This window comes from Rhinatrema bivittatum, chromosome 5 (genome assembly GCF_901001135.1).
Source record: "Rhinatrema bivittatum chromosome 5, aRhiBiv1.1, whole genome shotgun sequence".
In the NCBI taxonomy this organism is placed as follows: Eukaryota; Metazoa; Chordata; class Amphibia; order Gymnophiona; family Rhinatrematidae; genus Rhinatrema; species Rhinatrema bivittatum.
In genome coordinates this window covers 30,886,938-30,912,346 of record NC_042619.1, presented here as the reverse complement: position 1 = coordinate 30,912,346, position 25,409 = coordinate 30,886,938, and the positions used below count along the sequence as shown (strand labels likewise).

Genomic DNA, 25,409 nt, shown 5'->3' with positions numbered 1-25,409 from the left:
CTTCTTCTTCGCTTAAACACATAAAACACGTTGCTACAAGAGACCGCTCATTCACTATTGCCGGAACCAACATCTGGAACAAAATGCCCACAGACCTGCTTCTAGAACCCTGCCATAGAAAATTTAAGCAAAACCTCAAAACCTGGCTGTTCGAACAAGCTTACACTCAATGATCATCTCTTCTTCTGAAACGCCGATTACTTGTTCCTGTTTCTCTGATCCATTGCCCCTCGCCTATTCTATATTTTTTTTTGTTTTTTTTCTCGCTGCTAAATTTTACTTTATCGGTCTCTGATCTCCCGTTTATTATTAGACTTGCCATTAACTATGGAATTTGATTATCATTGGTTGAATTGTTTTTGTTATTAATTTGTTCTTAATTGATTCATATTATGTCCACTTTATTTCTTATTGACTGTAAAGCTTGTTGCTGATTTATTGTTTATTGTAAACCGAGGTGATGTTAATAACGTGCCACGGTATATAAAAAATCTCTAAACAAATAAATAAATAAATGTATACTTTTTTATGTATATATTTTTAATGTTTTTTATATATGATCTTTAATGTATTTATTACTGTTTATTTTATTAATCTATTAATTTTATTATTGACACAGCCCCTGAAGCAGCCCATGTTGATGGTCGAAACTTGGCCTGAGTCGGGCATTGCATTCCATTATATGATCAATAAAAATTCTTCCTGATACCGATCTAGCCTTGTTTTGTCTGCAATTCTGCTATACTGGATCTGTTACGGTCGTGGACCCTTGGGCCGGTTGGGACAGAGGATGGTATGCTATGGAAGACCACAGCAAGCGTCCCAGCCGGGAGGCAGCTCGGAGAGACTCAGAAGAGGCTTCACCACTGGAAGTCCGAGGTCCCCCCAGGAGGAGCCCGTAAGGACCTGGACCTCTTGGACTTAGGTGGAGTCCTATGCGACCAAGGACCCAGGCAGCGGCTGAAGAGATGGACCAGGGCTGGACCCAGGTAGCTGAAGAGTCTTCACCCTCGGAAGTCCGCGGCTCCCCCGAGAGGAGCCCATGAGAGCTCGAGTCGCTGGGACTTAGGAGAATCCTTCTGGGCCAGCAAGTACCGGAAACCAGATGTGAGGAAGAGGCCGAAGTCGGAGTCCAGGGGCGAAGCCGGGTCAGAAGCAAGGAGTCAGAGATCCAAACCAAAGCCAGGGACGAAGCAGAAGACGGAGTCGCGGATGGAGCAGGGTTGGAAGCCAGAAGTCGATACCAAAACCAAGGGACGGAAGCAGAAGAGAAGTCAGGAAGCAGGCCGGGTCAGAGACAGAAGCAATCCAAAGTATTCGCAGAGGCTGATGAAGCTGCAGGGTTTAAATACCCTGCAGCGTGTGACGTCACCCGGAGGCCCTCCTATGATTTTCCCGCGCTGGCCCCTTTAAGGGTTGAGCCCCCGTGTCTAGGGGGCGGGGCCCAGTGCGTTGGGTCGGCGGCGTTCTCCCTGCTCGAGGATCAGGCCTACGCAGCCTAGGTCGGCGGCATTCTCCCTGCTCGAGGATTAGGCCTACACAGCCTAGGAGCATTCCGTACAGGCCGGGCCAGCCCGGAGGTAGGAGGGACCAGGGCATGGCCTGGTCCCGTAACAGGATCGGCTTCCGTGCTGTTATTCAACCTAGGGGAGGCAGACGAAGGCCTGTCTCTGGCGTCCTTGGCAGTCACCAACACCAATGGAATCCATGATCCCGTTGATGTTGATGGCTCAGTGTGGTTCCGTGGCTCGATACTGATGCCTCCAATGTTGATGTAGCTGCTTTCTCTGAGCTGAAGTCGAGTCATCTTATCGAGCCAGATCTTACGTTCTTTAATGGTCATCTGGGCGCACTTGCTGCAACCCTGGACATTGTGCAATACCCCCAGGTAGAGGATACGATCATGGGGTCCTTGATCGACAAAGTCCTCAAGCCTTAAACCCAGACGTGAACATGCTGACCTGAAACAAAAGGGATGCATAATCGAACTCGATGGCGGCAGCCTATGATGGCCAGAGGTCACCGAAGGCACTACCACCTGGGGATGACAGTGAAAGAAAACTTACCTTAAACGCTGAAAAACCTGGCTAAAGGCACTAAAGGGAGAACTGTGTTGATACCATGAGGTTATTATTAAGCAAACACGAAAAAAAGCAAACTTCCAAGAAGTTTAAGAGAGCAACTCAATTGCCATGACACACTAGGCTCCGCGGAAAAAGACTGAGAGGACCCCGTGTAGATGTGTGGTATAATGCATGCTGGGCATGCTCAGAGAGGCTCAAAGACCTAAAAACTTTGACGTTTTACGTGCTGGGTTCCATCCAATGATGTCACCCATTTGTGAGGACTGCCATCCTGCTTGTTCTTGGAGAAGCAACTTTTTCTCTCAAACTCAAATATAACATCAATCACATTACCTAATACAGAAATCCCACACTGACAGAAACTTACAGACCCGTCTTCATGATTAATGAAGATATGAAAATTTTGGCAGCAATATTAGTGGACAGGCTTAAAACTGTAATCCCAGAGTTAGGAGTGGAACAAGGTAGTTTTATATCAGGCAAGCAAACATGCTTTGACCAACCTAAGAAAATAAACTGCCACACTGTATTTACAACATTTCACAAATCTTTATTGATTAGCTTAGATACAGAAAAACCTTTTGACAAGGTGTAATGCAGTTACATATTCTAGGCTCTTGAAGAATTTGGCATGGGAATATTCTAAAATGGATTGAACTATTTGTTGCCAGAGGATGTGATTAGTGCAGTTAGTGTAGCTGGGATTAAAAAAGGTTTGGATAAATTCATGAAGAAGTCCATTAACTGCTATTAATCAAGATGTCTTAGAGAATAGCTACTGCTATTAGTAGCATCAGTAGCATGGGATAGACTTAGTTTTTGGATACTTATCAGGTTCTTATGGCCTGGATTGGCAACTGTTGGAAACAAGATGCTGGGCTTGATGGACCCTTGGTCTGACCCAGTATGGCAATTTCTTATGTTCTTATTATATCATCATCCACAAACAATGGTTTTAGTGAATTGAACAATTTCACAACCTTTGGAATTAAAAAGGATTAGGAGATAAGGGTGCCCACTTTCACCTAAGTACAGAGAAATTAAGGTGGGTTCTTTTGAATGTCCTTGTGGACGATAAGTTTTTGTTTGTAAAAAAATCCAGAAGGGGCTGTAGACAATGTAATGGATTGTTTAAATGTATTGGGGAAATTTGCTGAACTGCAATTCAACTTTAGGAAATCCAAAATGTCTCTCCAATCACATTTCAAAGACAAATGAGTAGGGGAATTACCACTGAAGTGGATAGATAAATCGTATGGAGTATCTTGGTTTGCTGAGGCGCTTACCTACACGGCCCGGAGGCCGCAGCTGAAGCCAGGGCCTTGCCTGAAGCGGCCGATGTCAGGTGCTTCCGCAACCCGGCTGCCATCTTGCCGGGTCTTTCCAAAGCGGCCTGGAGGCCACTGAAGCCGGGACCTGTTTGGTTGAGAGTCCCTGGACCTCTCCTGCGAGGCTGACGCCGCCGGGGCCTGCCCTGAGGCCCAGCTCCTTTGCTTCATGGCCGCTGTCCAGGGTCCTGTCCCTTTCCTTCTTAAGGGCGGACCCGTGGCTTCCTTTCAGATTTAAAGGACCAGTGCAGGTGTGGTCCTCTTCAGGCTCCTCCCTGGGTGTTCCTGCTTCGCCCAATAAAAGGGCTTCGTGTTCACTTCCACTTCGCCTTCGCTTGTTCCTTCCTGGAACTGTCCTTCAGGAGCTGGTCTTCTATTGGACTCCGTGTACTCCTACTCCTGCTTGGCATTCCATGTTCTTTGTTGGATCCTTCATCATCTTCTCTGTCATCTTCTCTCCTGGTCTCTGCTGATGCCTCATCCTTCCTGATGTCCCCATTGTCTAGTTTTGATGTTCCTTGACCTCGTTACCATGCCCTGATGTCTGTGTTCGAGATGTCTATTCTTTTTGTAATAAAACCGCTATCTTTCTTCCCCGCTAATCAACCCTGCCCCTCCAATTCTTTTCTCCCTTCTAGTTCATCTCACCAAGGTTATACTTTGCTTTCGCACAAATGATGGTTAGATAAGTTGTCTCCACCCTGCTCAAAGTAAGTTAAGATTCTGACTCTAGTTTCCCCCTTGTTTTGTTCAATCCAGGTTTCTCCACCTTGTTCAATGTAAGACAAGACTCTGTCAATGTTAGTTTGCTGGTTGTAATGTAAACCGATGTGATAATTAATTCTGTTAATTGAACCTCGGTATATAAAAGTTATAAATAAATAAATAAATAAATGTCTTCCTGGACTCACATTGATCCATCCCAGCATGGTCCATGACCAGCCGGTTGGGCTGTGTAGCGCACGCTATGGCCCAGTGGTTCGCGACCACCCCAAGTGCGGTGTGCAGGGCACTGGTGGGTTTTCCCTCATCTGGTGATGTCGAAGACCTCTTCTTCCTCCAGGCCTGTAGTCTTCAGGATGTTCCTCTTCGTCCGTCCCGGCTGCTCTTCATTGAGTATCCAGAGTACCATCTTGGACTTCCTGGGATCTTCGCCTTAGAGGCTTCTCCTTCCAAGTTCCTCCGATGTCCGTCTGATCCTGAGTTCATCTGATCCTGAGGTCATCAGCTTTCATGTTCCAGTCAACTATCTCAGCCTAGTCCGGCCTTCCGCCGCTACCCAGCGGCTAGTCCAAAAGAGCTTGGAACGGTCGGAGGATCATTCAGAGACCAACATTGCGTTGCTGGTCTCACTGAGGTGTGCAGGTTGGCAGGGCTTGGGCTGCTCCGTTCCAGATGAGGTATGTCTCGCCGCAAGGGCACACTTTCCCAGAAGTCCAGGCCTTAGTCCCGTAACAATATGTATTTCAAAAAGTGACTTTACAAGGTGGATGATTATACCATAGTGCTCTAGCAATGTGTGTTGCTATAGTGCAGGTTGCACATTAATTTGGCACCTATTGTTTTTGTTTTTTTTGCAGGTACTTCTGCATATCAAAACCTCTAAGAACTTTTTGAATTTACCCACCGGTTGATTTGTGCTATATATTCTGTGGGATCTTAACCACTTTCCTTATTTTATTTTAATCAAGGAATTTCTGCAAAGCTTGGTGTAATTCGTGTTTTACCTTTTGAAGCAAAAAGATATTGATGAGACTGAGATATTAGATTGGGATAATTGGAGCATCTTTCCTTTTGCTCAGAGATATTTGGTGTTCCTCATCAGCAATTTTCATGCATACCCACAGGTGAGATGGTATATTTTTTTTTGTTGCTCAACAAAAATCCCTGCTCTTGTTGACAAGAACTCACTTGATTTTATGCACAGGAAACAAAATATTCTTTCATCATGGAAGAATTAAAATAGTTATTTATGTTCTAGATCCTTTAAGGAAACTATGGCAGGACAGATTAGCAGAAATTTCACTATAAGACATGAGATTATTTTTTTATCCAAGCACAAGGTGTAGCTCCTAAAGCTAATCTTCCAAGAAATGCAATTTAAAATTTGACATGGATGTCACATAGATTGAATCAAGGCTTACTATACTTAGACCTGAGTATTAAATGTGGAATCAATAGAGGCTCATTAATGCATGCTTTTCCATTATGGCCAAATAAACAACTTCTGGAATGCTTCTTTGATCAGATTTTAAAAATTATAGGAACAGATGTTCCACATAAGGGCTTCTTTTTACTGTTAGGGAAGAAATAAACATTTTTAAGTCTTTCAAAAGAAACTAGAAAATAAATGACTATCTCAGATAAATCTATAAAATGTTTTGCTGAATTAACAGAAATTGCACAGGGGGTCTTCTCCTACGGTCAGTGCTACAGATGGATAGATTATCTCTTATAATGGAAGGGCAAGACAAAAATAAATTTGAACAAAACATGGAATGCATTTCTTATATTTCTCTCTAGAGCAACAGGGGATGCACTGGAGAATGCTAATGTTAATTCTATGTTTCTGTTTTCTTTACAGAGAGGGTAGTGGCTGCATTGAATGACATCCTAGTAGAGAATGGCGGAAGCAACAATATCTGAATTAAAAAAAGCATGGGATAAATGCAAGGGCTCTCTGATGGAGCAATGGGAATTGTAAGGGCTATATAAATCAAACGGATGGGAAGACTGGAGGGCCATATGGTCTTTTTCTGCCATCATGTTTCTGTTTCTTACCTGGGTACATAGGTAACTTTTGGTAAAGGGTCCTGTTTACAGGTATGAATGTGATAAATGAGAGAGGTACCGTTGAATGGGTGTTTGGTGGTTATGTTGTGGGGTTTGAATGCAAAAAAAAAAAGTGGTCTGCAGAAAAAGATTTGAGGTATGTTATTGCACTGCCAATATTTGAGACTATTAAATATTCTCTTCAGCGTGTAAACATGATGATGTCTCAAGTTAATTGTTGGGTTGTGCAGATGTCATGCCAATAACATAACAAGATACATAACAATAACAATAACATAATAACAAAATAATAATAATAATAACATAATAACATAACAAGATACATAACAAGAACAATAACAAGAACTCTATCCCAACGGAGCTAAGGCAGGAACCTTGCCTCCCAACATTCAGGAAAAGACTCAAAACGTGGCTTTTCAAACAAGCCTTCCCAGACTCAGATTAAATTCTTTACTCACCTAACAACCTACCTTCAAGCACTACCAATATCCAGAAAACCATTACTTCTGATCTCTACCCCTATGTAAAAAACTCTACCATTCTATTTTCCACCCTTATGTTTAAAACTGCAATTACCTCAAATGAACGTCATTGCAAATCACAAAATGCTTTATTTTGTACCCCGTCATACTTCAGGTTAATACTCGATGTTAAAGTTCCTATTATTTTTTCTCGCTCCTAGTTTTACGCCTCCCTGTTTTATTGTAACTGTAACTTTATTATTGTGTTAGCACCGTTCACTGTTTTCTGTTTATCACCCCACTGTTTATTGTAAACCGGCATGATGTGATACCCTCACGAATGCCGGTATAGAAAAAATTAAAATAAATAAATAAAATAACAAAGGAAGAAAATGAAGATATAATGCTGTCTGGAAAAGCAGAAAAATGAATAAATCTGAAAGAAATGATCAGTTTTTGCAACTAGGAACTCCTTTAAGAGGATCTTAAGATTTTTTTTTTATTAGCTGGCAGTTAGGCAGGATCAAGACAAACATAAGAATCTTAGAAGTTGCAATACTGGGTCAGACCAAGGGTCCATCAAGCAGTTTCCAAATGTGGCCAATCCAGGTTAGGTGCCACTTCCCACAATATGGTACCCATAACATTAAGTAGATCCCATGCTATTAACGCCAGTAATAACAGTGGCTATTCCCTAAGTCAACTTGATTAATAGCAGTTAATGGACTTTTCTTCCAAGAACCTATCCAAACCTTTTTTTAAACCCAGCTATATTAACCACATCCTCTGGCAACAAATTCCAGAGCTTTTTAAACTGCTACACTGGAGGATCATGAAATCAATGGTGTTCTGGAGGGGCTCCAATAAACCCCTTGCTAGACTTTGAATAGAATACCTACAAATGGGAGTGGGAGAGGGAGAGAGACCACCCAGTAACTCGAGGTGAGGATTAGGTAATAGTGTAGGGGTTAGGGGCCACTTTTACATGCAGAGTGAGACATACTCTTTACCTGGGTAACATCAAACTAGGTTGAGAGAACATTGTACAAATCTCATTGTTGTGAGTTTCCTCACTCCGAAGGACATCAAATCTTCACAAGAGTGTACTGTTCTGTTTGTAGTCTCTCTCTGCATGTAAAAATGGCCCTTAACCCCTACACTACTACTTAAACCTCACCTCAAGTTACTAGGTGGACTTCCTATAGTAGCATAAATAGCTGCTTGCTATGGTGCCACCCCCAGAGGTGCGCTCTCTCTCTCTCCCCTCCCTTCCTCTGCTCCCACATCTCAGACCCTTCCCCAGCCTAAAAATGCCCAAAATGGTGGGCATCGCACAGCTTAACACTATTGAAAAAGGTGTAGTTATTTTCGGCGTTAAAAATGTGCAATATCATGCATTATAGCTTCATGAAGCCAGCCCACTTTTACAAAATTCCCACCAACTCTTCCCCAATCCCTCCCCTTTTAAAAATTAGCATCGCACCATGTGTTATGCTTTTCTCATGCGAAAACGCCTTTAACGCATGCAAAAACACCATAACGCAAGTAGATAAATGGCCCTGTTGGTAAGAAATTAGTACCCAGAAATATTTAGTCTCTTCAATTTATCCTAAAATTGGATTATACCCTTACTAATCATGTGCCAGAATCTAATACTAGCTCAACAATCAGTACCTAGAGGAAATTAGACTACAACATAGTTGATTTGAATAAAACCAATTTTTATTTGATAAAGGATTTGTACTGTTGATATATATAGTACAACCAACCACTGAAATGTTCGTTAATTTATAATTCTGCAGATACATCAACCTCTCCGTCGTTTTTGCAACTACAGATTACAACTGCTGCTGCTCTGTAAATTTTATTGGTAATTTCTCCTTAAATCCATATGGATTTGGCAAATAATCTTCTTCCTTCTCCTGTTTTAATTTTTTCTTCACAGTGCACACCACCTCAGATGCCATAACAGGGGGCTTTAAGGGAATCTTTTCTCCCGTGAGCTGCTTCCTTTGATATGCACCGTAAACACTGTTTTTGGCCAGCAGGAGCCGCCACTTGGGGATGATCACGACACGAACGCACGTCGCACCATCGAGACCCATCTAGACTTCCCAGGCACCGACAAACGGGAGATCCATTCCGAATCCGCATCCCTGACACAACAGCAGGCAGCGCTGCAACCTGAATCAGGGGGCTAGCTTTTTCTCCAGTTATTTACCTCTCTCTCAAAGATTTTGTTGTTTATTTAAAACTACAAAAAATTGACAGCTCTCCCCCCGCCCCCCATCATATCTCTACCGTTCTCGGCAGGAGGAAACCGGGGGTTCCAGAACAGATCCAAAATGTCCTGTCTCCCCCGGATCTATATGGGACATTACAGCCCAAACGCACCACTTCCCAGGATATAATGTGTTTGCTACTACAATCCCGCCAAAGCAGCAAGTGTACAGACAATAAACAACTCTTCCGCTCTCTCCCACCTTCGATTCGGGGATTGGAGGATTACGCGGAGGAGGGAGGAGTCGGGTAGCCGATAGAACTTTCCTATTGGCTGAAGCCGCTCTCCCGGAAGTCCGTGGGGGGGGGGGGGGGAGTCGGAAGTGGTGGAGCGTTGCTCCAGAAAAAAAAAAAAAAGAGTCGGGCCCGCACTGTTCCTCTTCCTCACGTGTCGGTGACCCGCCGCCCGGGAAGCAGCATGTGGGAAGGCGGCGCCCTATTCTCGGGTTTTCTGCGGCGCTCCCTGCGTCAGTCGCTGCAGAGGCGCGTGCGGTGTGGGATACTGCGCGTGCGGGACGCGCTGTCTGCGCAGGCTCAGGGCTGTGAAGCCGCCGAGCCGGTCCGGGTGCAGGTGGGTTGTGTCCGCGTGTGCAGAAAAGGGGCGGCCCCTGCTACTTTTTTTTGTTTTATACTTCCCTGGTCGCTTTCCGCTAGTTGGGCGTGATGACGTCTGCGCTTGTCTTTGTCAGTCTATGGTGATGCTGTGCACCTAAGGGTTAGATGAGAATAATTGGTATAGTAAAACACGTAATATGGAGGGTTTGTATTTGGGCATCGAGAACGGCAGGTATGACCTGGGATGGGATTGGAATAATATGACCCCAATTTGAGAGACGAGGGAAGTCATGTTCTCTTTTTTTTTTTTTCTTTTTAAATTATCTTGCTAGTACTCTGATACTGCTTGCCCTTTCATTAGAAACTATTGTAACAGTAAATGATGAAAGGTAAAGACCAAAATGGGCCATCTGCTCTGCCCAGTAGAGATAGATCTAATTTAGGAATACCTGCACACAAACTTGCTCATGCACCCCTATACCAACTCCTTTCTCCCCTAAGTGTTTTTATCTGTCCTCTCAACTCTTTTCCTTCCACCAGTCACTGTAAGTGGCCCAGCACATTAGAAGTGGGGGGGTTTCAAAATGTCAGGACTGGCCTAGAGTCGCCCGCCAACAAATGGCTCACTTCATTTGATCTATTTGTTCTCTAGGTGTTAAAAAGGCATTTTTACTTGGAACTGAATTAACTGAAGTTTTACAGGGCTTTTGACTTCTGGCTTGCCCAAGTTGTCATTGAGTCAGTAATTATGGCCCCAAAGCCCTTTTCAGCAAGGCTCTCCCATTCTGTGCTTATACATTCTTTGTAAAGTTCCATGCAATAAGATGCATCAGTGTTTACTGAAAAATGGAAAGAATTGTTGGAGGAATTTGAATGACATAGAACTCGTATATGCTCAATCACATGGAACATCAGAAGGTCAAATAAATTGCAAAGGCAAAACCAACGTGGTCAGAGCTTGGGTGCTCTCGAGAAGAGGAAGCAAGGTCATTCACCATGAAATGGCAGTGAGGGTCTAATACATTATTAGGCAGAGAAACTAAGTTGATTGGGTGGGCCAAATTGTCCTTATCAGCCAACATCTACTATGATACAAGGTGCAACGATAGTGTGGAATTCTAATAATTGTGCTGATTTTGGAGAAAAACTATTTGCAGGCTGTGGTACCTCTTTAACGAACCAACAAAAAAGTAAATGTAGTATAGGTGTGGTCAACTTCGGTCCTCGACAGTCACAAACAGTACTAATGAAGAAACAGTCACCTATGGCACAGATTTTTAAAAGAAACATGAATCATGGACACCTCACCTTGATATCCCAGCAGAGGGGCAGGTTATCAAAATTGAGGTCCTCCTCATGAGCTGTTTCGTGTTCTGTCCATTAAACTAACCAGCAGGTGTAAAAGAATGATAGAAAGTATGTTTCACTTTGTGCACAGTCAAGCTGTGGAATCTGTTGCTGGAGGATGTGTTCAAGTTGAGTAACGTACATTGACTTGCCAGCTAGCCTTGGGGAAAGCCATTGCTTATCCCTGAGAGTGAGCAACCAGAAATAGACCTGCTTTTTTGGGATCTGCTGGGTACTTGTGACTCAAATTGACTACTGTCAGAGTGTTAGGGCAAAATGTGTTGTAACTGGCCTTGAACCAGGATTTGGTCACTTTGGGGCTGGTGAGCTGCGTTCACAGTGCCTTCAGAACGTATTCAGATCCCCTTCACTTTTCCCACATTTTGTTACTTTACAACTTTATTCTAAAATAGATAATATGCAGTTTTTCCCTTTTCAGTCTACACACAATACCATATAAAGCAGTGGGTTGAGCCTCCTGTCCAGCAGATGGAGACAGAGAAAAACTGAAAGGGTATCCTATATCAGGACAGAGCCCACCCTGCATCCCTCCAGTATTTCTCTGTCTCCAGCAGATGCAGGCAACTGAACCTGCAGTTCCCTTTCTTCCTCAATGTCTTTTTCCCTGTGAGGTTTTCTTCTCATATTTTTGCAGGATCAAGCAAGTATTACCTTTAATTTTATAAATTAAAAAAAAAATTTTGATTACGCAAAATTTTGTCTCAATTCAAAACTTCTGCTCTGAGGGAGACAGTACTGTCTCCTTGCTATTATGGGGTCTTAGGGGGGCTTGCCCCTTGATTATTCACCCCGGTGACCTGCTTGTCTGTATGAGGCGATACTGGTGGTCCAGTCACTCTCCCTCTCTGGCTGCTCTGACCCTTTGAGACGCTCAATACCTTGGGTCTTCTAACAGGTAAGCTTAATTCCCCTGCAATTGTTTAAAAAAAGAAAAGTAAACCTGTTGAACAGAGACAAGCTTAGTTTTTCCCTACTCTGTTTACCAGGAAGGCAGCGTGCAGAGTTCATTCGCCTGCTCTCGCTTACCATTGCAGCCCAGCTCAGCTGATTTCCTTCTCCGCGGCTGCTCCTGCCTTTGATAATGCCACGTTCTGCGTCCTGCCTAGCCTGCGGGGAGCTTGCTTCACAGCTCTCCCGCGATGGGCTGTGCTCAGAGTCCCTGCCAGGCGTGGAGGGTCCCTCCGCGGCGACGGTGAGGTTGGTGGCCCTGGGTCGGGCCCCTAAGCGCGTGGCCAGGCCGTTCCCCTCATGAAAAACCACGGGAATGGTGGCCATTTTGGGGGCAGCTTTAACATCTGATTCGGGGCTGCAGGACGGAGGGCAGCATGATTTAACTATTTCATCTGCGGATTTAAGTCCCGTACATTCCCCAGAGGGGATTCCTGACCCTATCTCCTTACCTGGGATACCAGCCCTCGTTTTTCAACCGACTTTGTGCTTTTAATGCACAAATCCTATCTGGCTAGCTTGCAGGAGGAGGACGATCCCTCTCCAGGCCCTCCTCCAGCGAAAATCCCTCGGGTGCCTACTCCACAGCTTCCTGCTGCTCCTGATGGGCAGGGTTCCGTCAGGGACAGGGTGGTGCTGGGGGTCCCGGTCCCTCCGGACCCCTCCCAGCCGTCCCTGATCCTGATACAGACTCTGACTTGTTGCTACCAGGTCCTCCACTTGAGGGAGACAATCCGTGTGTTCTCCGCTTATTCCAAAAGGAAGAGCTGGAGCTGCTCATTCCCTTCATCTTGGATGAGCTGGGAATTGAAGTTCCCCCTGAGGATTCCACGGGGGCCCCTATGCCAGCCAACATGGACCCGGTCCTGACGGGACTTAGGGCTCCTCCACGTACATTCCCATTTCATCCCATGCACATGCAACTTCTCCTTAGGAAATGGAAGTCTCCCGAAGCGGGACTCCGAGTGGGTAGGGCGATGGACAAGCTCTATCCTCTCCCTGATCAATGCCTAGAGATGCTTAAAGTTCCCAAGGTGGACGCTTCCATCTCCGCTGTCACCAAACACACCACCATCCCGATGGTGGGAGCCACGGTGTTGAAAGATTTCAAGACTGCAAACTGGAGCTATATATCAAGCGCATCTTTGAAGTCTTGGCCTTAGAAGTCCAGGGGACAATCTGCAAGCAGTCTCATGCAGCGGGCAAGTCTCAGGTGGGTCCAACAATTGCTCAGCACACAGGACCTCCGTTTGCAGAGGCAGAGCAGACGGAAAGGCTAGAGGTGGCTGTGGCGTTTGGGGCTGATGCCCTCTACGATTTGCTCCAGGTGTAGGCCAGGGCTATGGTCTCAGCGGTGTCGGCCAGACGTCTCCTATGTCTGCACAATTGGTCGGCAGATTCCTCCTCCAAGTCGCAGTTGCTTTTTGGTGAGGACCTTGAACAGCTTATTAAATCCCTGGGAGAGAACAAGATTCGTAAGCTGCCGGAGGACCACCCGAAGCAGTCTTAAGTCCTTTTTCGCGCTCTCGCTTTCGAGGTCAGCGCCAGTATAACAGAGCACGGGGATCCTTCTCAAGAGGTACTTCCTCCAGTCCTGGTTTCATTCCTTTCGTGGCCATCGTCCCTTCCAGGATGATAACCTGCAACACTTGACCGCAAAGTCCTCTCTCCAATGAAATACAGCCGGCCCATTCCTCCATTCCCAGCTTAGATGGATGTCTGTCCCTGATTCTCGAGGAATGGGTCAAAATCACGTCGGATCAGTGGTCCTCGAGGTGATCGAGAAAGGTTACGCATTAGAATTTGCTCTGGACCTTCCAGCCCTCTACATAATCTCTCCCTGCGGAAGTCGGTAGCGTCCGACGGTCTGCCAGACTCTTGTCAGGTTGAAGAGCTCGGAGCCATAGTCCTGGTGGAGGAACAAGGATCTGGCCAGTATTCCATCTACTTCGTCATCCCCAAAAAAGGCGGCTCCTTTCATCCCATCTTGGATCTCAAGAGAGTCAACCTGGCCCTCAAGGTTCCCCATTTCCAAATGGAGACCCTGAGGGCGGTGATAGCGGTGGTTTGCTCAGGCGAATATCTGGCCTCTCTCGACTTAACAGAGGCTTACCTGCACATACCGATATGCCTCGACCATTAGAAGTATCTCCGGTTCAACATTCTGGGGCAACACTTCCAGTTTTGGGCGCTCCCGATTGGTCTCGCCACTGTGCCACGCACTTTTACCAAGGTCATGGTGGTGGTGGTGGCTGCTTTCCGCTGGGACGGAGTCCTAGTCCATTCTTACCTGGACGATTGGCTCATTCGAGCTAAGTCGGAATCTCTCTGCAGGTCAGCGGTCGACACAGTCTTGGCTTTCCTCACCTCCCTCGGGTGGATAGTCCAACTTTTCCAAGAGCAATCTCCAGCCCTCCCAGGTCCTGGAATTCCTGGGAGCACACTTCGACACTCGGGTCGGCAAGGTGTTGCTGCCCAACGCTGGGGTGCTCAAACTCATGGATCAAGTGCACAATTTTCTCTCCCTCTCGCTACTCACAGCCTGGGACTACCTTCAGGTTCTGGGTTCTATGGCTTCCACTATCGATCTGGTTCCTTGGGCTTTTGCGCATATGTGACCATTACAGAAAGCTTTGAAGTCCTTCTGGAAGCCAGTGTCTGAGCAGTTTCAGATGCCCCTACCACTCTCCGACTCTACCATCGCCAGCATGAAATGGTGACTCTCGCTAGCTCATCTCCTGAAGGAGATGCCCCTGCAGACTCCTCAATGGATCATTGTTACGACAAACGCCAGCCTCTCCGGCTGGGGAGCAGTGTATCAAACTCAGTCTATGCAGGGATACTGGTCCCCAGTTCAATCCCACTGGCACATCAATCGCCTGGAGGCCCGAGCAGTCCGGCTGGCTCTCAAGGTCTTTCCATCCCTGCTCTACCGCAAGGCAGTGCGAGTTCTCTCGGACAATGCCACCACGGTAGGCTATGTCAATCGGCAGGGGAGCACCAGAAGTCACCTGGTGGCTCTGGAAGCCAGCAAGCTGTTCGCCTGGGCGGAGCATCACCTGGATCGATTGGCAGCTTCCCACATTGCGGGGAAAGAGAATGTTTGAGCTGATTTCCTCAGTCATCAGCATCTAGACCCCGGAGAGTGGGAGTTGTCCAACGGAGTGATGGATCTGATCGTCTGCAGGTGGGGACCTCCCCACTTAGACCTGATGGCTACTCTGACCAATGCGAAAGTTCCCAGATTCTTCAGCCGCAGAAGGGAGCACTGCTCAGAAGGGGTGGATACCCTGGTTCTCCCCTGGCCTCACGACGTTCTCCTGTACATATTCCCCCTTGGCCTCTGATGGAAAAAGTATTCAGAAAAATAGAACTTCATCGGGGGCCCGTCATTCTCATAGCACCAGAGTGGCCCCAAAGACCATGGTAAGCGGATCTGGTGAACCTTGCGACGGACGGTCCTTTTCGCTTCGGTCTCCTTCCACACCTGCTTCGTCAGGGTCCAGTATTTTTCGATCAGATAAATCGCTTTTGACTAGCGGCCTGGCTTTTGAGCGGCGGCGACTGAGAAGGGATATAAGGAAGAAGTTATATACACTCTGTTGTGGGCGCGTAAGCCTTCTACCTCTCTCGCTTACGTCCGGGTTTGGAGAGTTTTTGAGAATGTGTGTGCTGAGTCTGGGATGCCAGCATGCAAGGCTCCGGTATCCCAGGAACCTCCTTTCTCCAGAATGGCCTTTCCAAGTGTTTGTCTTTCAACTCCTTGCGGGTACAGATTTCTGCTCTCGGGTCCCTCTTAGGCAGTATCGATGGTTATGCGGTGGCGGCTCATCTGGATGTTATTCGATTCCTCAAGGGGGCCAAGCATTTGAATCTGCCTATCCGGGCTACGTGCCCCTCGTGGAGTCTTAACTTGGTGCTTTGGGTTCTTTGGGAGGCGCCTTTCGAACCCCTTCGGCAGGCTACCCTCAAGGATCTGACTCTTAAGGCCGTTTTCCGAGTCTCTATTTGCTCCGCCAGGAGGGTGTCTGAGCTCCAAGTGTTGTCTTGTAGGGAATCCTTCCTATGTTTTTCTGATACAGGGGTCTCCCTTAAGACGGTACCTTACTTCTTGCCGAAGGTTGTGTCTTCCTTTCACGTCAGTCAGTCGGTGGAACTCCTGGCCTTTTCTTCTGAGGACATTGCGAACACGCCTGGGGGTGACTTGCGTCGTCTTGATGTTAAACGAGTACTACTGCAATATTTACAAGTTACAAACCAGTTTCGAGTCTCTGATCATCTTTGTCTTATGGAGTGGCCCAAGTAAGGGAAACAAGGCTTCTAAGGCTACGATTGCTCGCTGGCTAAAGGAGGCGATTGATTCGGTGTATATCTGTCGGGGCTGGACGGTTCTGGAGGGCTTAAAGGCCCACTCTTTGCATTCACAAGCTACTTCTTGGGTGCATTGAGACGAGGACCTGTCTCAATGCGCTTGAGATATTGCAAAATTTCTGCACAATTTTGAGCGTGACACACTGACAGATTGCGAAGTGGAAATAACTATATGCAGGATTAAGATTGAAACTTGACAAAATAATTTACCTATGTAGTTCCGTTTGACATCAGAAGTCATCCCCTGATGCAGCCTTAGTTGGCGAAACTCGGCCGGAGTCGGGCTCTGTAATACAATTAATAATAAATCTTTCCACGGCATAAGGTTGTCTCTTTGGGTTTTTTTGCCTTGGCTACTTGGGACCGCCTTCCGATTTGCTTTATTGAACGTACCATGGATCAGTCCAGACTCTCGCCCGTGTACTTGTGATACGTCTGCTCAAATTTTCTTTTTGTCTTCTTTACAGCATTTTGGATCTATCTGCTTCCTATCAGAACTTTAAGGAACTGGAAGTGTCTACTAGATGGATATATATATATAAGAGCGGTTCTTCACAGTGTTTTGAATTGTTCAAATTATCAGTTACTTGTTGCTTGCTTGATCTTATACTAGTTATCTTTATATTTCTCTGCTTTGATAACGTTTATACTGAAGGGATGCAGGGTGGGCTCTGTCCTGATATAGAATACCCTTTCAGTTTTCTCTGTCTCCATCTGCTGGACAGGAGGCTCAACCCACTGTCTGGACTGATCCGTGGTACTACAGGAACGAAAATTAGCAGGTAAGAACCAATTTTCCTTTGTTTTGTGAAGGGATTGAAGCTCTGTTAATCTTGTCATTAGAAGTTGTGTCTCAAGATTTAGTGTATCCATGAAAAAGAGTTCCTGTGGAAACTCACTTGGACTATATTTAAGCTTTGCCCTAACTGTGAGTGTTTGCAAGCTTGATTGTTCATGCCTGCAGCACATTATACATCAGGGAAATGTTTATGCTCTCATATATTAATAAACCAGCATAGAGCCACCATCCTCAGTGCTTTGAACTGCAGGGGGCTTCCAACCTTACATGGAGACAGGATGCTGGATTTGGTGGACTTTGGTCTGATCCAGGATGGCATTTCTTATAAGAACTTAAAAACATAACATATGCCATCCTGGGTCAGACCAAGGTCTATTGAGCCCAGCATCCTGTCTTGGGCAGCTGCCAGTCAGTCACAAGTACCCAGAAGATCCTCAAAAGTAGAACTATTTCGTGTTACTTACTCTCAGGGATAGCAATTTCTTTCTTTAGTCTACTCAGTTTTATGGAGGTTTCCTCCAGGAACTTGTCGAAACCTCTTGTAATCCCCTGCTATACTAATCATCTTAACCACATCCTCTGGCAACGGATCCCACGGCTGGACTGAGCTGAGCGAAAAAGTACTTTCTATGATTTGTTTTAAATTTGTTGATTGTTGGTTTCATGGCGTGTCTTCTTGTTTGAAAGGGTTCTGTATTTATCTGTTCCACCCCCTCATGATTTTATAAATGTGCGTCATCTCCCCTCTCAGCTATCTCTTTCCCAGGCTGAAGAGCCCTAGCCTGTGTAATCTCTCATAATAAAGGAACCATTCCACCCTTTTTTGTCATTTTTCCTGCCCTTTTCTGCACCTTTTCTAGTTCCTCTGTCTTTTTGAGACGGGGCGCCCAGAATCGCACAACTACTTCAGGCTCGATATAGAGGCAATGTGATATTTTCCATTTTGTTCTCTACTCCTTGTCATGCCATTCCTAACATACCGTTTGTTTTTTTGACCGCCGCCCTATACCGAGTTGAGGATCTCAATGCGTTGACCATTTATGCATCCCAGCATTGTCACAGATGCTACTTAGTCTGTGATGTGTTCCTCCCTTCACCCATCACAAATATCTCCGTATCAGACTCAGACTTGCTTGAATTCTGCCACTGTTTTGGCTTCTACCATCTCTGCCGGAAGTCTTTTCCAGGTGTGCACCACTTTTGCATTCTTTTTGAGTCTCTTTCTCTCCAGTTGCATATGATGACTTCTGTTCCTTGAGCATTTCATTCTATGGAAAATGCTTCCATCATATTATCTCCTTCCTTCCTCCCTTCAGCTGCTTCTGTCAACGATAGCTTACAGTGCAGGCCGTGCACCTTTTTGATGAGCTTCCTATGAACTGCCTCCAACTTGTTAAACGTCTTTTTGGAGACATGGGCTCCAGAACTGCAGAGTGCTCATATTTTTATTGCATTGTATAATTGATGAGGTACATTATAAACCCATTTCATTCTGTATCTTCTTGATTCTCAGTCTCTTTTATGTGTTTGCCTCACATCAGTCGGGAACAAGTCTTTTCTTTTCTTCCAGGGCTGGGTTCGTTCCATTCGGTCCCAGAAGGAAGTTTTATTTCTGGACGTCAATGATGGCACTTCACTGCAAAGCCTCCAGGTTGTTGCCGACCCAAATTTGGCGAGCAGGTTAGCGGGCTTTTTTGAATAAATGTGTTTTGTTTTTTTTCTGTTAAATCTCACAGCTGGCCTACAGACTTGTAAGTCCAATTTCCTCAAGTTGAAGTCTTTCAGGCTGGAATAAAATGTTTTATCATAACATAATTGCCAGATCCGATCATTTAAAAATGAGGGGTAGGGCTGGTTTTTTTGGCAGTGTTGTATGTGAGCAGTAGGACAGAGACGTTCAGATACTTCAGAGGGTTTCATAATACTAGTGAATAGGGAAAGCTTCGGGAATGCTTTCCAACACAGATTTGCAGATGGGCGTGGCTGGCAGTCAGCCCTCTTGGAAAGTTGGGTGGTCACTCCGTTCCAGAACCTTCCCGTTCCCAAATATCAGATATCCCACCACAGAAAATGGGGGAAGGGGGGAGAAATGTAAAAGTCCCTCAAAGTTCCCTATGATCCTTCTCTCAGAACTTACTGCTGCTACAAGGCATGGCTTTACCTTGGGGAAAACATTTCCAAAGTGAAGGCTCTGCACCTTTTTCCTATTTTTTTTTTTTTTTCATTTAATTTTCCAAGTTGATTCTAGGGTCCATTTCTCAAAAGAAACATTAGAATACTGCTGGGGCATTGCACTGGGAAGGGGAAAATCTTAAATATATTCTAGCATGATATTTCTTTGGCTCACTGTTCATTATCATGTTTTATTATGAGTCAGAAGAATGGAACAAAATCACTGTGAACCTGGAAGATGTAGTAGGCCAGATTAACAAACTAAAGAGTAGCAAATCACCTGGACCGGATGGTATGCATCCGAGGGTACTGAAAGAACTCAAAAATGAAATTTCTGAACTATTAGTTAAAATTTGTAACCTATCATTACAATCATTCATTGTACCTGAAGACTGGAGGGTGGCCAATGTAACCCCAATATTTAAAAAAGGCTCCAGGGGCGATCCGGATAACTATAGACCAGTGAGCCTGACTTCAGTGCCAGGAAAAATAGTGGAAACTATTCTCAAGATCAAAATCGTAGAGCATATAGAAAGACGTGGTTCAATGGAACACAGTCAACATGGATTTACCCAAGGGAAGTCTTACCTAACAAAGCTGCTTCATTTTATTGAAGGGGTTAATAAATATGTGGATAATGGTGTAGTATATTTGGATTTTCAGAAGGCGTTTGACAAAGTCGCTCATGAGAGGCTTCTACAAAAACTAAAAAGTCATGGGATAGGAGGCGACGTCCTTTCATGGATTACAAACTGGTTAAAAGACAGGAAACAGAGAGTAGGATTAAATGGTCAGTTTTCTCAGTGGAAAAGGGTAAACAGTGGAGTGCCACAGGGATCTGTACTTGGACCGGTGTTTTTCAATATATATATAAATGATCTGGAAAGGAATACGACGAATGAGGTTATCAAATTTGCGGATGATACAAAATTATTCAGAATAGTTAAATCACAAGCATACTGTGATATATTGCAGGAGGACCTTGCAAGACTGGAAGATTGGGCATCCAAATGGCAGATGAAATTTAATGTGGACAAGTGCAAGGTGTTGCATATAGGGAAAAATAACGCTTGCTGTAGTTCCACGATGTTAGGTTCCATATTAGGAGCTACCACCCAGGAAAAAGATCTAGGCATCATAGTGGATGATACTTTAAAATCGTCACTCAGTGTGCTGCAGCAGTCAAAAAAGCAAATAGAATGTTAGGAATTATTAGGAAGGGAATGGTTAATAGAACGGAAAATGTCATAATGCCTCTGTATCACTCCATGGTGAGACCGCACCTTGAATACTGTGTAAAATTCTGGTCGCCGCATCTCAAAAAAGATATAGTTGCAAAGAAGAAGGTACAGAGAAGGGCAACCAAAATGATAAAGGGGATGGAACAGCTCCTCTATGAGGAAAGGCTGAAGAGGTTAGGGCTGTTCAGCTTGGAGAAGAGACGGCTGAGGGGGGATATGATAGAGGTCTTTAAGATCATGAGAGGTCTTGAACGAGTAGATGTGACTCGGTTATTTACACTTTCGAATAATAGAAGGACTAGGGGGCATTTCATGAAGTTAGCAAGTAGCACATTTAAGACTAATCGGAGAAAATTCTTTTTCACTCAACGCACAAGCTCTGGAATTTGTTGCCAGAGGATGTGGTTAGTGCAGTTAGTGTAGCTGGGTTCAAAAAAGGTTTGGATAAATTCTTGGAGGAGAAGTCCATTAATGGCTATTAATCAAGTTTACTTAGGGAATAACCACTGCTATTAATTGCATCAGTAGCATGGGATCTTCTTAGTGTTTGGGTAATTGCCAGGTTCTAGTGGCCTGGTTTGGCCTCTGTTGGAAACAGGATGCTGGGCTTGATGGACCCTTGGTCTGACCCAGCATGGCAATTTCTTATGTTCTTAATGGTTCTGCATTAGGGATGTGCTTCTTTGTTAAAAAAACAAACAAACAAACAAAAAAAACCATGGTTCTAGGGATATAAAAAAATGGCTGCAGTATGGGATTGTGTGGAGGGGTGGGTCTGGGGGATGCAAGTCCTGATTCTGCTTAAACCAGAAGCCCAAAGGAGCAGGGCTGGGTAAAAAAAAAAAAATCACGCGAAGACGATGGCTATATGTGAGCTTTTGAGACTGCTTGGGTCCGTTTGGCACTCACGTGATTGAAGAAGGGGCGTGTGATCTAGAACAGTGTTTCTCAAGCCGTTCCTGCACTACTCCCTACCAGTCTGGTTTTCGGGATGTCCACAATGAATATGCATGAGATGCATTTGCATGCAGATCTTTGGAATCTCATGCATATTCATTGTGGACATCCTGAAAACCAGGACCAGCCTGAGAGAGACTGATCTAGGACACTCCTGTACTCTCTGATCTTTGGGTGATTCAGTCGCCTGCAAGGAATGCAGTATTCTCCAGAACCAGTATAGCTAGCCAAAGAATGGAGTATGTCTTGGTAATTTTAAAGAAAAGTTCTGAATTTAGTATACATATTTTTACAACTTTTTTTATGTATCAATTTCAAAATAAATACAAAGAAAAACTTTGCACAGAAACACATAAGAAATCTTCTCCTATAATTTATACCTTTCAACCATAAGATAGGGAGGAGGAGGAAAGAAAAAAACCAAGGAGAATAACAGGAAAAATAAGAAAAAAGGAAAAGGTAATAACACGTTAACCCAGACCTTAGACACAAGAGAGTCTGTCGGGGCCCAGCTGGAAGGCCAGGTGACTCCTATCTAAGAAAGGTCTTAACTGCTCTGGAGCAAAAAATATGTAGCAATCAGTTCTAAATTTGACGAGGCATTTGCAAGGACATATTAGTAGAAAGGAGGCTCCAAGAGCCAAAATATCTTGGTGAAATGCCAAGAACTCTCTTCCTTCTCCTTTCTTGCATTGCTCTAGCCAGATCAGGATAAATACTGACTGGCCATCCCAGGAAGTCCACATTCATGTTTTATTTTTGGGGTTTTTTAATTATATCTTTATTAAATTTTTAAATTATTTCCAAGAAAAAAGCTTGGTTACAGAAAAAATAGTACTTTAGTCACAAGATAATATATTCATCATGAGAAAAAAAAAAAACCCAAATACAGTAGAACCAAAAGAATTAAGTCAGACCACAATGGGGAGAGATCAAACAAAGAAAATTTTCAATAAAGAAACAAGCCTAATTTCCTAGTGTGTGGCCAGATGGACTCAGAACCAATGGGTTATACGCTCCCCTGCTAACAGATGGAGATGGAGTCAGGTTTCACCTTAGATACACCTCTGCAGTGACCTCAGCCCTTCAGTATCTCTCCATCTCCTAGCAGATGTGGACGTGCTTTCCCTATCGGGATTGCAGTGCTCGTGAGATGAGGAAAATTTACCTTTTAAATTGGAGAAAGATTGAGCCCCGTTCTCCTGTTGTGATACCTAAAGGTCCCTCCCCCAGTCGAGAATTCCTGAGGCGATTTCCGAGATCCCTCAGAGGTGTGCCATGGTCCAGTAGCTGGTTCCCGACATGGACTTTGCTGCTGAAGCAGCTGAAAGGCAGCAGGTGCCGGAAGCCGAGCGCGGCGGTGACTGCCAAAGCCCTCTCCCTCCGCAGCTGGAAGACCATCTCTGTACTCGGCCGGTAAGCGCTGAGCCTAGGTAAGTAAAGAAAGAAGAGGATTCCTTCTGATTCAGAGATGCGGAAGGGCTTCGGTAAGTCCTTCCTCCGAATCCTTGCTCGGCACGCCTTACCGACATTCCCAATCCCGTTGGGGTAAGGGAAGGGGGCTTCCAAGTGGCTTGAGTGGCTCCCCCCGATGGGCTAGGCCCTGCTTCAGGCTTGGTGGGCACGCCATGTGAGTCCATCTGTCTACACTAAGGAAAACAAAATTATCAGGTAAGTAATTTCTCCATTGCTCACTTAGATTTTAGATTTATTTAAATAAATTGCCTAATCAGATTTATTTAAATTTATAAATTGACTAATCATAATAAGGTGCAGGCTATGAACAATAATGACATGCACAATAAAAAGTAAAAAAAAATTTTTTTTTTCTAAAAACATATTGACTAAAATACACTAATAAAAAAACAAATAAATAACATAAAACTGAATATAAAAACAGGTAAAATAATTAAAAATAACTTGATTGGAATAAAAATGTTTTGAGGAGAGACCTAAACGTTTTAACAGATTCGCACTGCCGAATTTCCAGAGATAAAGAATTCCAGAAATTGAGTCCTGCTATTTGGTCCAATGTTAACCCCTAACAGTTACCACTAATAACATTGATAGCCACCTTATTCATGAAGAAGTTATTCAGCTGAGCTACTTTGTAGAAAATATATCTACTGCCTTGATATTTAAATATACATTTTCAAGGAAATTTCAACTGAAAAGACCCACCTATTTCTAGGATCCTCTGTTTCCTAGCCAAAAACAATTTACGTTGTTGTTGAGTATCTCTAGTTACATCAGGAAACCTTGAAATAATTTTGTAACCATAAAATAAACATTCTTTTAAATTAAAAAGAAAAGTTCCAATATTGTTTATCAGATTTTTTTAGAAGCTCAACTAGAAGAATAGTTCTATTATTGATTATAAAATGAGAATTTTCTAAAAAGCCTGTTAAATCAAGACTTGCTCTACCTGAGTCCCTTCTATATCCTTAATAGAGGAAAACAAATAATGAGCTTTTAATGATTGCAAGAGAGGATTCCTCGGAGAAGCCAAGGAGATCTTGGAAAAATCTCCCCAGCATCTCTAGAGGAGGGATTATTGAACATCTGGGAAAATTCAAAATTCTCAAATTACACCTTCTAGCATAATTGCCAAGTATTTCTAGCCTCCTTTGTAAAACAAGATTGTCTCTCTCATTATAATAGAGGTTTGCTCAGTGACAGAAATAATCTTATTTTCCAAAGCAGTCAATTTTTCAGTCTGATCTGAAATCTTCTGAGATTGGTCACTAAGTACAACAGACATGCTTCCAACCCAACTTAGCATAGAGTCAATTCTAGATGATAAAGTGTTATCTAGATAACACTTTATCATCTAGATCAGTGGTTCTCAACCTTTTTTTGGCCGGGACACACCTGACAAATGGTTCTCATATGCGTGACACACTGAACATGTGACCATCACGGGGCTAAGTGTAAACATGCACTCTGCATCCACAGGAATCTCCTCAACCCTCAGCAATGAGTGCAGAGCAGATCTAGGGCATAACCCGTACAACTCACCATACAAAAAAAAGATATTCTGGTTCTGATGACATCTCAGTAAAAGCAAAACAAACTCCCTTTACTACCAGGCACAATAGCCTTCCTTATGAAAAGACAGTAATTTACCACTAATGCATATCCTATTGAGAAAACACATCAAATAAGATTGATACAAATGCCTACATGCTAGTAAAATACCTCACCTCGGTCACACACCCAGAACTGACCTTCACCAAGTACAGAAAAAACACAAATTATAAATATGGAGACAGAAACTGGAACGGAAAACCAAAAAAGCCACTCTGCATACAGTGCGAACCTGGAGAAATGGAAAGAGAAATATAGCACCTGACAGACTCAGGATTTGCAATAATGCACACAAACTAACCTGCACAAAGTTACACCTGTATTACGGAACACACGCAAACAGTAACAACCCTATCTAAGAAATACAACTATTAAACCAGGCCCTAAACACTAAAACATTTCCTATTGGGAAAACAGAATAAGCCAAGCTGCTACAGAGCTCCACACTGAAATCATTGTAAAGTTATACCAAAAATGTTACAAAGCAGCTGCTGAACAAAATAATATTCAATTAAATACTCATAAAAATTATTAAAACATGTCCAAATATCAATAAAATATTTCAAAACAGCAGACATCGCATAATACCCAATAATTAAAATGGCAGTCAATCAAGAAAAATAAATTTAAAAAGCCACCTTTACTTACCTTCTCCAGCAACTCTCCTACTCCTTTCCCTTCCAGGCCAATAGCACTAACCAGAAGCAGCAAGGGCTGCTGAAGCTCTGTCCTCAATCTTCTTCCTTAGCACCCACAACCAGTCACTCACAACACACACACCCCCAATTAGACCCCACGACCAGTCTCGGTCTCTTTCACACCAGTCATCTTCCTGACCAGTTTCTCTCTCTCACACACAGAAACACATCACCTCCCTGACCAGTCTCGCTCTCTCAATCACACTCATGTTCTCTTATATACAAGCTCTCAATCACACACAAAAGCTCTTACACCCATTCACACCA

The 25,409-nt window shown here is 44.1% G+C and overlaps 1 protein-coding gene across 2 annotated transcripts in view; it reads left to right on the top strand.

Moving 5' to 3' along the window:
- Positions 1–9,295: 9,295 nt before the first annotated feature.
- Positions 9,296–25,409, top strand: part of NARS2 (asparaginyl-tRNA synthetase 2, mitochondrial) — a 116,823-nt gene continuing 100,709 nt past the window's right edge. The window contains exons 1-2 of one of the 2 annotated variants that reach the window (XM_029602207.1): positions 9,296–9,517; positions 18,558–18,667. In XM_029602207.1, the coding sequence (XP_029458067.1) occupies positions 9,365–9,517; positions 18,558–18,667 (263 nt within the window). In that variant the 5' untranslated portion in view covers positions 9,296–9,364. Of the gene's footprint in view, positions 9,518–9,599; positions 9,734–18,557; positions 18,668–25,409 lie in introns of those variants that run through there. The other variant, XM_029602208.1, reaches the window with a different exon arrangement.